Below are 12,355 nucleotides of genomic sequence, written 5' to 3'. Positions count from 1 at the left end.
ATGTGATGAATAATGTAGCGATGCATATTAAATATTTATTTAAAGTGCTTTTACACTTAGTGGTAAACAAAAACAACCTCCTGACTCAATTTTGAGAGTTTTCAGTTAATTGAATAAAGCATTCAGTATTTGTCACGTCCGACAGAATATTAATTTGTCGAGAAATTATGTCCGTGAGATGTTTGAACACCGCGCTCGGGTGTTTTGTGAGCCAGTTATGACAAAAGACGACTGCGTGTCCTTTACAAAACGTATCACATAATTTCTCTATATAAATGTTTTGTCAGAAGTGGCCTAATGTCAAATGATTTATTAAAAAATTAGTCTGAAAATTCACAATGATTCATGTTCTTCTACAATAATCTCAAGATATATAGATATATATATATATATATATATATATATATATATATATATATATATATATATATATATATATATATATATATATATATATATATATATAATCTATATCTCGAGATTATTTCGTGGACTTCATAACAGGAATTTGAGTAAAGAAAACAATATAATAAGAAATCTACACCATCAGAAATGTTGTAGAACATAGTGGTCTTCGTTCTACTAGACAAACGTGATTTTGTATGGGCGTCAATATACATGTATTAAAGTTTCCAGATCAGTAGCATTGAACGTCTTGGGGAAAGATTAAGTGGAGGAACTAATGTGCCTGAAGTAGAAATTGTTAGAAACAAGAGTTTTCGTAATAACAGCGAATCTGTTTATATATTTTTTTTTTTACGTCGCGCGAGTGCTAGTGTTTGTAGAGAAAAAATAAACCTTTTGGAAGGAAGGTTAGTGACTTGTGGAAGAACAGAGGAACATAATAATAAGAGGAATGGTAAGAGTGGAGGTGATGAGGTAGTTAGTGGAGGTGTAGTGGTGGTGGTGGAGAGTGTTGGAGCCGGCAGCGGCATCATCAGCCACCATGATGATGGAGAGCGACGAGGTGCAGCTGATACCGCCCGGCTCAGCTGACCGCTCCCCCTCCGTGGGCGCCTACTCTCAAGGCGGTACACATCTCACATATTGTGTCCACCCCCTTATCTTATCACCCGAACCCCCCTGTAGTACTGCTTAATTTTGTGTTTGGTATTAATCGAACGTCACTTTTATTGCAATGCGAAGCTATTATTAGTAACCACTTGTAATATGTAGCTATGGTAGTTTGTTGACAGTTGCCATCTTTTGGTTCTTTTGCTGCTAGTGCATTGGCTAGTGCACTGCGCTAGCTACTTGTTGTTTTTATTTGATTATCTTATTTTCATTTGTAATTGGATTATAATTAAAATATTAGGAGCTTGTTTATAGTAAGCGTAGCAGATTGTGTGGTAAAGTCTTGTGTCCCCTCTTAGGTAATGATGGATCAGAAGTGGAAATTATAAGATACTGCAGAATAAGGAATAGATTCGGGCTATTATATCTTTACCCAAAACACCAGCCTCGCTCCACCAAGACGGAACCAACTGTAGGAGGACACAGGCTACCACTAAGCAGTGATCACTACTGCAAAAGTTGATCAGCAATTGTTGTTCATTACAGTAGTCAGCCACTCATCAACATCCAGGCATACGTATGCGTGCGAACACATGCACATATATACAGCAACACTAACGCATAGTTGGAACACACACATACAACAGCACTAACGCATAATTGGAACACACATACAGCAGCACTAACGCATAATTGGAACACACGCACACATGTACAGTAACACTAACGCATAAATGGAACACAAATTTAAGATAAATGATACTGCGAGGCGAATAAAGTTGTAAGGTGTGTGTAAATCCTTATTTCTTCATGGTTCGAAATGTTATTGAAATGTGGGTCGCCTGCACGGTAGAGTATACTTCAAACTCTGCCGGGGCTTGTGGTAAACTGTGATGTATCAATGAGAGACTTCAAATCCGTATATATTCATATTAGCGTACATAGTTACGGCAAAATTTTCTGCCATTAGTTGTAGCTTTGGGAAGTGTGTAAATGGGTTATGTTTCGTGTAATACAATATTAATAGCTATTGGAACTAATATACAAGTTCTTTTACGATTTTGGCAGTTGCAGAAATCAATGGAGGATAAGCTAACAGGATGAGGGCAGGGAGGATAGGCTACCGAGATCACGGCAGGGAGGATAGGCTACCGAGATCACGGCAGGGAGGATAGGCTACCGAGATCACGGCAGGGAGGATAGGCTACCGAGATCACGGCAGGGAGGATAGGCTACCGAGATCACGGCAGGGAGGATAGGCTACCGAGATCACGGCAGGGAGGATAGGCTACCGAGATCACGGCAGGGAGGATAGGCTACCGAGATCACGGCAGGGAGGATAGGCTACCGAGATCACGGCAGGGAGGATAGGCTACCGAGATCACGGCAGGGAGGATAGGCTACCGAGATATCTTTGGCTTCTATTTACATTATTATTACCACCCGAAGCTCGGATCAGCAAATTTTGTTAAATAGCTTCTACATGTATTCCCGTCGTGTACTGCATACAAATTGATGAGTCCACGTGTGGTATTGGAGTCTATGCAGTAGGCTGTATTCCCTTTCCTCATTCCAGAGAATCGCTGCTAGTCGATCCATTCATTAGCATCCTCTTTCATTATTTCTAACAAATTCCAAAATGGCTCGGTGAAGCAAGTGATTTGTAAATATTTTTATTTTTTGGAAGCAATAAAGATCTGTAGTTGTTTATGCACTAAAATATACTAAATTACTATAGTGCGCAATGAAATCACATTAATGTGATGTATCAATGAGAGAATCGGTAAGAGTCTTGAAGAGGACTCGAACCCGCTCAACTGATTTTCTCAATAGAGTATAGAATTTGTATACAGTATAGATGAAACGATAGGTGTGTTGCCGCGCTGAACCTGTCAGTATCCAAGGAAATTATTGAACAGATGCAGCGACCAATTAAGCCACATTAAAGGGTCCAATTGATCGCTTTTGACATGACTATAGTATATTTACAGACCTTTCATTTGCTTTCTTAGCTTAAAGTGACAGCAGCTGTTGAGTAAACAATATAATAAAGCTAGATATTCAAATCATGTGTCCACCACTGGAATTGCTCAAAACTTCAAATTGCAGTGATGCGAAGAAATTATGGCTCGTTGAAAACAATCCGCACTCGTTTGGAAATCTTAACAATTCTTAAAGAAAGCAAATTATCCCATGACTCTGGATAAGTCATAAAGAAAACAGTCCTGCTGTACTGTCTACTTAAGGGTCAAACATAGGAATATCCCTGAAAAAAAGTGGAACACTCTTAACTTACTCCCCTATCAACACTTGCTCTCTCTTTCTCAGCTAACAAAAATATAATTAAAGCATCACTAATTTTGTCGGAACCTAAACATTTTCAGAAAAATAAAATGGTGAATGGAATGTTTGTTTCTACGGAAGTGTGGATGACAATTTATGACGTGGACCACTAATTCCTCTGAGCTTCAGTAGTAGTCTTGGAAAGTCGAAAATTCCAGTTTGGCAGCAGGATGCTGCTTCTGGAAACTTTCCGTATTAAGACTACTCAATAGCTCAGTCGATAGAGATTCGGCCTCACACGCGTGGGCAGTTCAAGCCTTCTAGAGCCCAGGTGAATGGAACTTTTCAGGAACTTCCTTACCTTATATTAATCAATGTTTGTTGCATATAATTTAACCGGTGTTGCGTATCTTGCTCCTCCATAACCCATATGCCAATTAACAGTGCAATGTTCAATTTCTTTAATTATGCACCCCTTACCCATCCCATGGGCTGTGATGGAAAAGGGTTAGAGGCACATAATCGGTTCAGGGACTGATCACCATAGTTCATTTAGCTAAGCAAATAACGATCTTTTGAAGCTAGTTACTCAGTTGTTATATAAATTTGCATGTAGTGAAATAAATATTTATTTATATATATATATATATATATATATATATATATATATATATATATATATATATATATATATATATATATATATATATATATGTCGTACCTAGTAGCCAGAACGCACTTTTCAGCCTACTATGCAAGGCCCGATTTGCCTAATAAGCCAAGTTTTCATGAATTAATTGTTTTTCGACTACCTAACCTACCTAACCTAACCTAACCTAACCTAACTTTTTCGGCTACCTAACCTAACCTAACCTATAAAGATAGGTTAGGTTAGGTTAGGTTAGGTAGGGTTGGTTAGGTTCGGTCATATATCTACGTTAATTCTAACTCCAATAAAAAAAAATTGACTTCATACATAATGAAATGGGTAGCTTTATCATTTCATAAGAAAAAAATTATAGAAAATATATTAATTCAGGAAAACTTGGCTTATTAGGCAAATTTGGCCTTGCATCGTAGGCTGAGAAGTGCGTTCTGGCTACTAGGTACGACATATATATATATATATATATATATATATATATATATATATATATATATATATATATATATATATATATATATATATAATATATATATAATATATATATATATAAATGTGTGTGCATAGTCTTTTATATCAGGTGATTCGACAAGAGGCTCACGACAGACTCTATACAAGGCATTTTACATCTATGGGTAGTCACAGTTACTAGTCTTTCTCCACACCCACCCAACTGGGCGGCAGCTTTACAGGCATGTGCATGTTGAACCAATGAATGAAGTGCTTACACATTTCGTGGACTCCATTAATGGTGTTCTCTGAATTCCGCTATTTTTTTTCACATTCTATTATATCATGACGCAAAGTATGCGAATAATTATGCTGACAGTTTTCATGTAGTCAAATCTATATCAGCAGATGCTACAAACTTTCAGAGGTACTTGAAGCTAACTGCTCACAACTGCTAGGCCCAAGCCTAGCAGTTGTGACATCTAGAAATCGGCTACCCTTGCTCGATGCCCCATAGTTTTACCTCCATAATAGAATTATGATGGAGTAACTGGTGTGAATTTCACTGTGCCTAAAGTGTAAGAGATTTTGTTGATGTTCCCGGAATAATACTGCCCTCAGGCTGCTCAAAGGCAGTTCAAGATGGTAATCAATTCCTTCTTTATGAGCAAAGGTTTTTTCCAACTCATCAGTTCTGTCATGCATTCGGAGACCAATATGGGAAGGAATCTACAGGAAACAAACTCCGACTCCATCATGAGTAGTCTTAATAATGAAAATTTCCAGAAGCAGCATCTTGCTGCCAAACTGGAATTTTCGACTTTCCCTGACTACTACTGAAGCTCTGAATTGGTGATCCCCGCCCACGTCATATAAACAAATTTTCCTTATTAAGACTACTCATAGCTACTCATAGCCCAATGAATTCGACCTCCCATGCATGGGGTCCACGATTCGAGACCCATACAGGCCAGGTGAACAGAATGTTTATTTCCAAGGAAGTGTGGATAACAATTTTATCCTTTAAATTTTTGGTATAAAATCTTTTCAGCATCAACTCTTTACAAATACCGTCTTGTCAAATCATCCCTTATAGATAACATGTCCAACATGAATAGGCCCTCGTACACAACATGCCCAACATAAATAGGCCCTCGTACACAACATGCCCAACGTTAACTGGCCTTCGTGCCGAACGCAAATCGGTCCTTATGCACAACATGCCCAATGCGAATCGGCCCTCGAGCACATCATGCCAACACAAACCTGCCCTCATGCACAACATGCCCAACGTGAACCTTAGTCCTGGCTTAGTTCCTGTTGATTCTTGCCTTTCTCAGTGCATACTTGTGCTCTTAACTTTTATTTTTCTTTCTCCTCTGTTGCTGTCACCTTTGTACTTATTTTCACCTCTTTGCCATTAGGCCTAATGCAGTTTTATTTATTCCTATGGTTTACTACCTACATCCTTCACTTTCACCTCTCATTGACTTTCTCTACCACGTTCTTTACACGACTTGATAATGGTCTAGGATGAACTGAAACGTAGTCACTATCTTTAATTTCAGATGTGCTGGTTAGGTGTCTTAACTTTCAGAAACGTTATTGTCTGCCCATTATACCAATTCTTACTCATGACATTATTAAGTAAATTTTGGATTGATAGTACAAGGCAGGATATTCCTTGTATCAGGAGAGCTATGAGGAGAGGTTAGAGGCATGAAATAAGCTAAAACTAGAAGATAGAAGAAAAAAAGGCGATATGATCCCAACGTACAAAATAGTAACGAGAATCAATAAAATTGATAGGGAAGAATTCCCGAGACCTCGAACTTCAAGAATAAGAGGTCATAGATTTAAACTAAACAAAGCTGCCAAAAAAATAAGAAAATTCACTTTCCCAAACAGAGTGGTAGACGGAACAAGTTAGGTGAGGTGGTGGCCAAAACCATCAGTAGTTTTAAAGCATTATATGACAGAGTACTGGGAAGACGGGACACCACGAGCGTAGCTCTTATCCTGTAACTACACTTAAGTAATTACACTTAGGTAATTACACACACAATCAGAATATATAATAAATTGTATATATAATATTTGTATAAATCTTTGCAAAATGAGTATTACAACTTATATTGGTTGCATTACAGTGGAGAAAAACATTATTCATGTTTTCATGGTGGCTATTTTTTATGGGTTTGATGTTAATGTATAGTGGCTTTTTTAATAAGTTACTGTTTTCAGAGGTAAATTTGTAGTTTAGGTCTCATTTTGGTTTAAAATTCCACATACTAAATCCTAATGGTATATTTCTAAAAAATATAATTTTATGCTCCAAAAAAAATAAACTAGAACACCAATCCACAATTATTTTGTTTATTTATTTATTTTTAAGTTACAGGGCCTACTAAAGAGCAGGTGGATTGCATTCACAAGCAAGTTTTAAACATTCATATGATATTTTGCTCTGTTTTACTTTTGTACAAGTGCATGCTTAATTCTTGGAATGTCTGTAGCCTGGTACTCTTGCATGGCAACATCTGTTGATAGTTTAAGATACTGTTTTTGTATTATTACTAGAATAGACCTGTAACACCTTGTGAAATCAAATGTCAGTCTGATACGGTTTCCATTTCTAAGTCTGTAAATTTAGGAATTATTGAATTGTTGTCACTTAGCGATAGCCACTGGTGTCTGTTCGTGCCATTCCATTGACAGGCAGTTATGTATACTTTATTAAATTATATTAATTATTGATCTTATTTTCTGCTGCATAATGGCTTCTGTATAATGCCTTTCTGGCTTAATGCATTGGCTTCTACATAAAAAGTGAACACACGTTTATACATAAACATGCATTTGCACACATTACACACACATTCGTGTGCATAATGCTAAAACTAGAAGATGGAAGAAAAAAAGGCAATATAATAGTAACGGAAATTGATATAATTGATAGGGAAGTATTCCCGAGACCTGAATCTTTAAGAACAAAAGGTCATAAATTTAAACTAAATAAAACTGCCGAAGAAATACAAGAAAATTCACTTAAGCAAACAGAGTGGTAGACGATTGGAACAAGTTAGGCTAGGTGGTGGTGGAGGCCAAAACCGTCAGTAGTTTCAAAGCGTTATATGACTGGGTACTGGTAAGACGGGACACCACGAGCTTCTCTCATCCTGTAACTACACTTGGGTAATTACTTGCATAATTGCACAAGTACTCTCACCCATAGTACCATGTTGCACAAAAAACGTATGCGACACTCATCATTTGCATTGTGTAGCTTATTAATTAAAGGATTACTAGGTGTTGGCATCTTGACTCCTTTAATTTTTAACATGGGAAAAATTGTACATGTGGCAGAACGTCACTTGATAATTCCTCTGCTGATTTACTTCTGTATTCCAGTGCATTTTTCTTAGTGTAGTTCCTGGGGTGTAGGCCAACCTGCCCTCCTAATAGAACTTCGCATTTTGACATATACTCTACCCAAGGTCGAAAATTGTCGTACTAGAAAATGGTAGCGGCTCGTGAAATTGACGTACTGTTCCGTTTTCCGTTTTGGGTCCTCTGGTAGGTTAGGACAAGGGCACTTTAGTATGACAGTTTCTTGACGTTGGGTCCAACCATTTGAGATGGATGGTAGAGCGACGGTCTCACTTTATGCAGGTTGGCGTTCAATCCCCGACTGTCTAAGTGGTTGGGCACCATTCCTTCCCTCCCCGTCCCATCCCTAATCCTTATCCTGATCCCTTCCCAGTGCTATATAGTCGTCATGGCTTGGCGCTTTCCCAACAATTCCCTTCCCCTTTCTTGACTTTGGGAAAGCTTAGGAAGATGGGCTGTGTAGGCACTTTTAAACATACAGTAGTCCCTTTTAGAAGTAGGCTATACAGTAATTTTGTTTTAAGATTGAATTTTATAGAATATTTAAACCTTCTTATATTGCGATCTTTGTATGGCAACAATATCTGCTAGCAAGGCTGTATTGCTTGTTGTATAGCATATGTTTCCTGTTGGTATATATTTTTATGTAAGGCTAACATAAGTAAGCCTTATGTAAGCTAATTATTTTACAGTAGTTGTTTTTGTGTAGCCTACATACACTAGTCTGTGATGTATGAACTGATTTGTTTTACTGTGTTCAGATTTTTCATTCTTTGGCATCGTTATATATGTATATACAGTATATAAATATAAATAAATATATGTGTACTGTACAAGTTATCAAGTTTCTTTCTATTTTCTCTAGGAAGTATATTTTTCTACACATTACTCAAATGTTTAAAATTGGGTCTGTTAAAATGTATATTTTTTTACTACATTTCATCAATCTGCTTCTTTACCTAAGAATTGGGGTATCGTAGATATAATTTCCAGTGAAATGTATCCAAACCTGAGCTTTTTATTTTTTTTTTAACTTTCCAAATTAATTAAAAAAATGCCATTCTTCCCATTTGGGTTAATATTTTTATTAACTTATAGCATGTCACACTTCCTTTTTGTGTGTTAACAAAAAAATATTTTTATTTATATTGTAATTTTATTTTTAATGTGCATGATCATTCAGTCATTTAGATGTTTTTGATGTGCTTCTTATATTTCAAATTTTGTCTTTTTAATATATTTTTACCCTTCTCATTTCCTTATATACAATTTCCATAGAAGTTCAATTTCAGTTTATTATTGATTGTATTCAAACATTACTGAGAACATAAATGCCATACTGTACATTCATTACAGATGTCTGCAATTTAATATACAAATTAGCTAAAATCATATTGTGACTTTTTAACTGCTTTTATGTAGTTTTCTGGACTAAACATTGTGCTTCATTTTCACAGATGTGGAGGAATCTGCAGACTTAGCCACACAGTTCCAGTCATCAGTGAGCATTGGAGATCATGCATTCTCCCAGATGGAGGAAGATATAGACAAACAGCGACTTTTAGGGGGTCAGCCATCATATGCCACGGCAGACCCTGAAACAGCCTCTATGACCTCTGACCTCCAGCACAAACAGAGGTGAGCTAGAATAAGCTATCCACGCAAGGGGGAAATGGTTCACATTTAAATGTGATGAATTAATGTCAATAATAATTTTTAATCCTGATTGCTATTTTAATGTTTTAAATTATAGTAAATTTGTATCAAGCAAATGCTACCCAATCTGCATGTCTGAACACACTTATCAGATGCAAAGAGTTCAGCTTTATGTACAACAAATATATGATCTAACTTTCAAATGAAAACCAAACCAGAAGATGGAGAAACAACTTTTTGGTTCGTCCTGAACTGTTATCAAGTCGTAGTGTCATAACTTGATAATGGTCCAAGATGGACCAAAACATCGTAGTTCCCGATGACTCCAGCCTATTAGTTGCTGTACGAAGTCCAAGATTCTTCCCATCTTGTGGACAACACTGTTTTTATTGGAATTTAGCATAGCCTTTGCTGTACTCTTGCTTTTGAGTGGCAAGAAGTGAATTCAGTCTTTCAGATGATACCTGCTTGATGGGGTTCTAGGAGTTCTACTCCCCAAGCCTGGCCCAAGGCCAGGCTTGACTTCATGAAAGCTAGGTCCAACAGGCTGTTGCTTGGAGCGGCCTGCAGGCCCACTATCCAGCAGAGCCCGGTTGGTCCGGCACTTCTTGAAGAAAACTATCCAGTTTTCTCTTGAAGATGTCCCTGGTTGTTCCAATAATATTTCTTATACTCTCTAGGAGGATGCTGAACAACCATGTAACTCTGATGTTTATATAGTGTTCTCTGATTATACCTATGGCACCCCAGGTCTTCACTGGTTCTATTTTGCATTTTCTTTTGTCGTTCACTTCAGTATGTTGTTATTTTACTGTGTAGATTTGAGACCTGGCCCTCCAATATTTTCCACGTGTATATTGTTTGATATCTTTAGTCTCCTTTCTAGTGAGTACATTTTGGAGAGTTTTGAGACAATCCCAATAATTTAGGTGCTCTATTGCATCTATGTATGCCGTATATGTTCTCTGTACTCTATTTCAACAATCTCTCCTGCTCTCAAGGGGGAAAATGAGTACCGAGCAGTACTCAGGTAGGACAGCACAAGTGATTTGAAAAGTACAACCATTGTGATGGGATCCCTGGATTTGAAAGTTCTCAAAATCCATCCTATCATTTTTCTGGCTGACACAATATTTACTTGGTTATGCTCCCTAAACATTAGGTCATCAAACATCATTATTCCCAAATCCTTACATGCTGCTTTCCTAATATGGGCAGTTTTTATTGTTTTTTTTACCTGTACAGTGGTACCTCGGTTTAAGAGTTTAATCCGTTCCTGGAGACAGCTCGTATTCCGAAAACTTGTAATCCGAAGCTAATTTCCCCATAAGAAATAAAGGGAAATGAATTAATCCATTCCTGACTACCCAAAAACCTCGCTTCAAACTAAATTTTATACCTAATTCATCTAAATAAACCTACAAAACTATGTTCAAGTTATTACTTACCCTTGCTGATGACTGTTGTTGGCGTATGGAAGATGGTGAGGAGGAGGGAGGAAGAGAGGAGTTACTGTTTGGAAGGGGAGTCCCCTTCCATTATAACATCAGGCAGTGAGGACTTCACTGGTGTGCACACTCTGGCACATTTTGCCTGCATACCACTAGGACTTGCTTGTCTTACTAAGAATCTGTCTAAAGACACTTGGTTTTTCCCTGCATTTTAACACTTGTCTGTAGTAAGACATCACATTGTCATTTAAAAGGTCAATGTAACGGCCTGCTATAGCTTTATCTGGGTGAGTTTTTTCAACAAAACTTTGCAGTTCTTCCCATACTTCACACATTTTCTTAATCAAGAAGGGACATCATCTTCTGCCTCTATTCACAGCTAATTTCTTAGGTTGAACCTTACCAATGGCTTTCTTGAGACCCATGGCGAGATACAGTATATAACAACTTTTATACTCAAATGACCAAAAAAACAACAAAAAACTGTAAATCCTGTGAAGAATTCAGGAGTGAAATTCCTGAATTTCAAGGGAATGGAGTGAATTTATGTTTAGCATGTTTAGGATTTAAACAGGGCAGCTGTGTCGTCTGAAAGCAGAGTGTGTTATTGTCCTGATAGCAGTGTGTGTTATTGTCCTGATAGCAGTGTGTGTTATTGTCCTGATAGCAGAGTGTGTTATTGTCCTGATAGCAGAGTGTGTTATTGTCCTGATAGCAGAGTGTGTTATTGTCCTGATAGCAGAGTGTGTTATTGTCCTGATAGCAGAGTGTGTTATTGTCCTGATAGCAGAGTGTGTTATTGTCCTGATAGCAGAGTGTGTTATTGTCCTGATAGCAGAGTGTGTTATTGTCCTGATAGCAGAGTGTGTTATTGTCCTGATAGCAGAGTGTGTTATTGTCCTGATAGCAGAGTGTGTTATTGTCCTGATAGCAGAGTGTGTTATTGTCCTGATAGCAGAGTGTGTTATTGTCCTGATAGCAGAGTGTGTTATTGTCCTGATAGCAGAGTGTGTTATTGTCCTGATAGCAGAGTGTGTTATTGTCCTGATAGCAGAGTGTGTTATTGTCCTGATAGCAGAGTGTGTTATTGTCCTGATAGCAGTGTGTGTTATTGTCCTGATAGCAGAGTGTGTTATTGTCCTGATAGCAGAGTGTGTTATTGTCCTGATAGCAGTGTGTGTTATTGTCCTGATAGCAGAGTGTGTTATTGTCCTGATAGCAGAGTGTGTTATTGTCCTGATAGCAGAGTGTGTTATTGTCCTGATAGCAGAGTGTGTTATTGTCCTGATAGCAGATTTCTGCTGGGTGGTGATTGGCTTGAGGTAGTTTGCAGAGGTTGAACCCCAAGCACAGATACCATAAGAAAGATAGGGATAGATAAGTGCATACTAGAGAGAGAGGAAAGCAGAGTAGGGTACATAATATCTGATCTTGAAGAGTATACCAA

The 12,355-nt window shown here is 37.5% G+C and overlaps 1 protein-coding gene across 3 annotated transcripts in view; it reads left to right on the top strand.

Moving 5' to 3' along the window:
- Nucleotides 1-12,355, top strand: part of Gdap2 (ganglioside induced differentiation associated protein 2) — a 180,509-nt gene that overhangs the window by 137,262 nt on the left and 30,892 nt on the right. For all 3 annotated transcript variants that reach the window (XM_045726414.2, XM_069321846.1, XM_069321847.1), the window contains one exon: nt 9,259-9,439. In XM_045726414.2, the coding sequence (XP_045582370.1) occupies nt 9,259-9,439 (181 nt within the window). The remainder of the gene's footprint in view (nt 1-9,258; nt 9,440-12,355) is intronic.

This window comes from Procambarus clarkii, chromosome 10, assembly GCF_040958095.1.
Source record: "Procambarus clarkii isolate CNS0578487 chromosome 10, FALCON_Pclarkii_2.0, whole genome shotgun sequence".
In the NCBI taxonomy this organism is placed as follows: Eukaryota; Metazoa; Arthropoda; class Malacostraca; order Decapoda; family Cambaridae; genus Procambarus; species Procambarus clarkii.
Note: the sequence above shows the minus strand (reverse complement) of the source record. Positions and strands in the feature narration are given on the sequence as shown.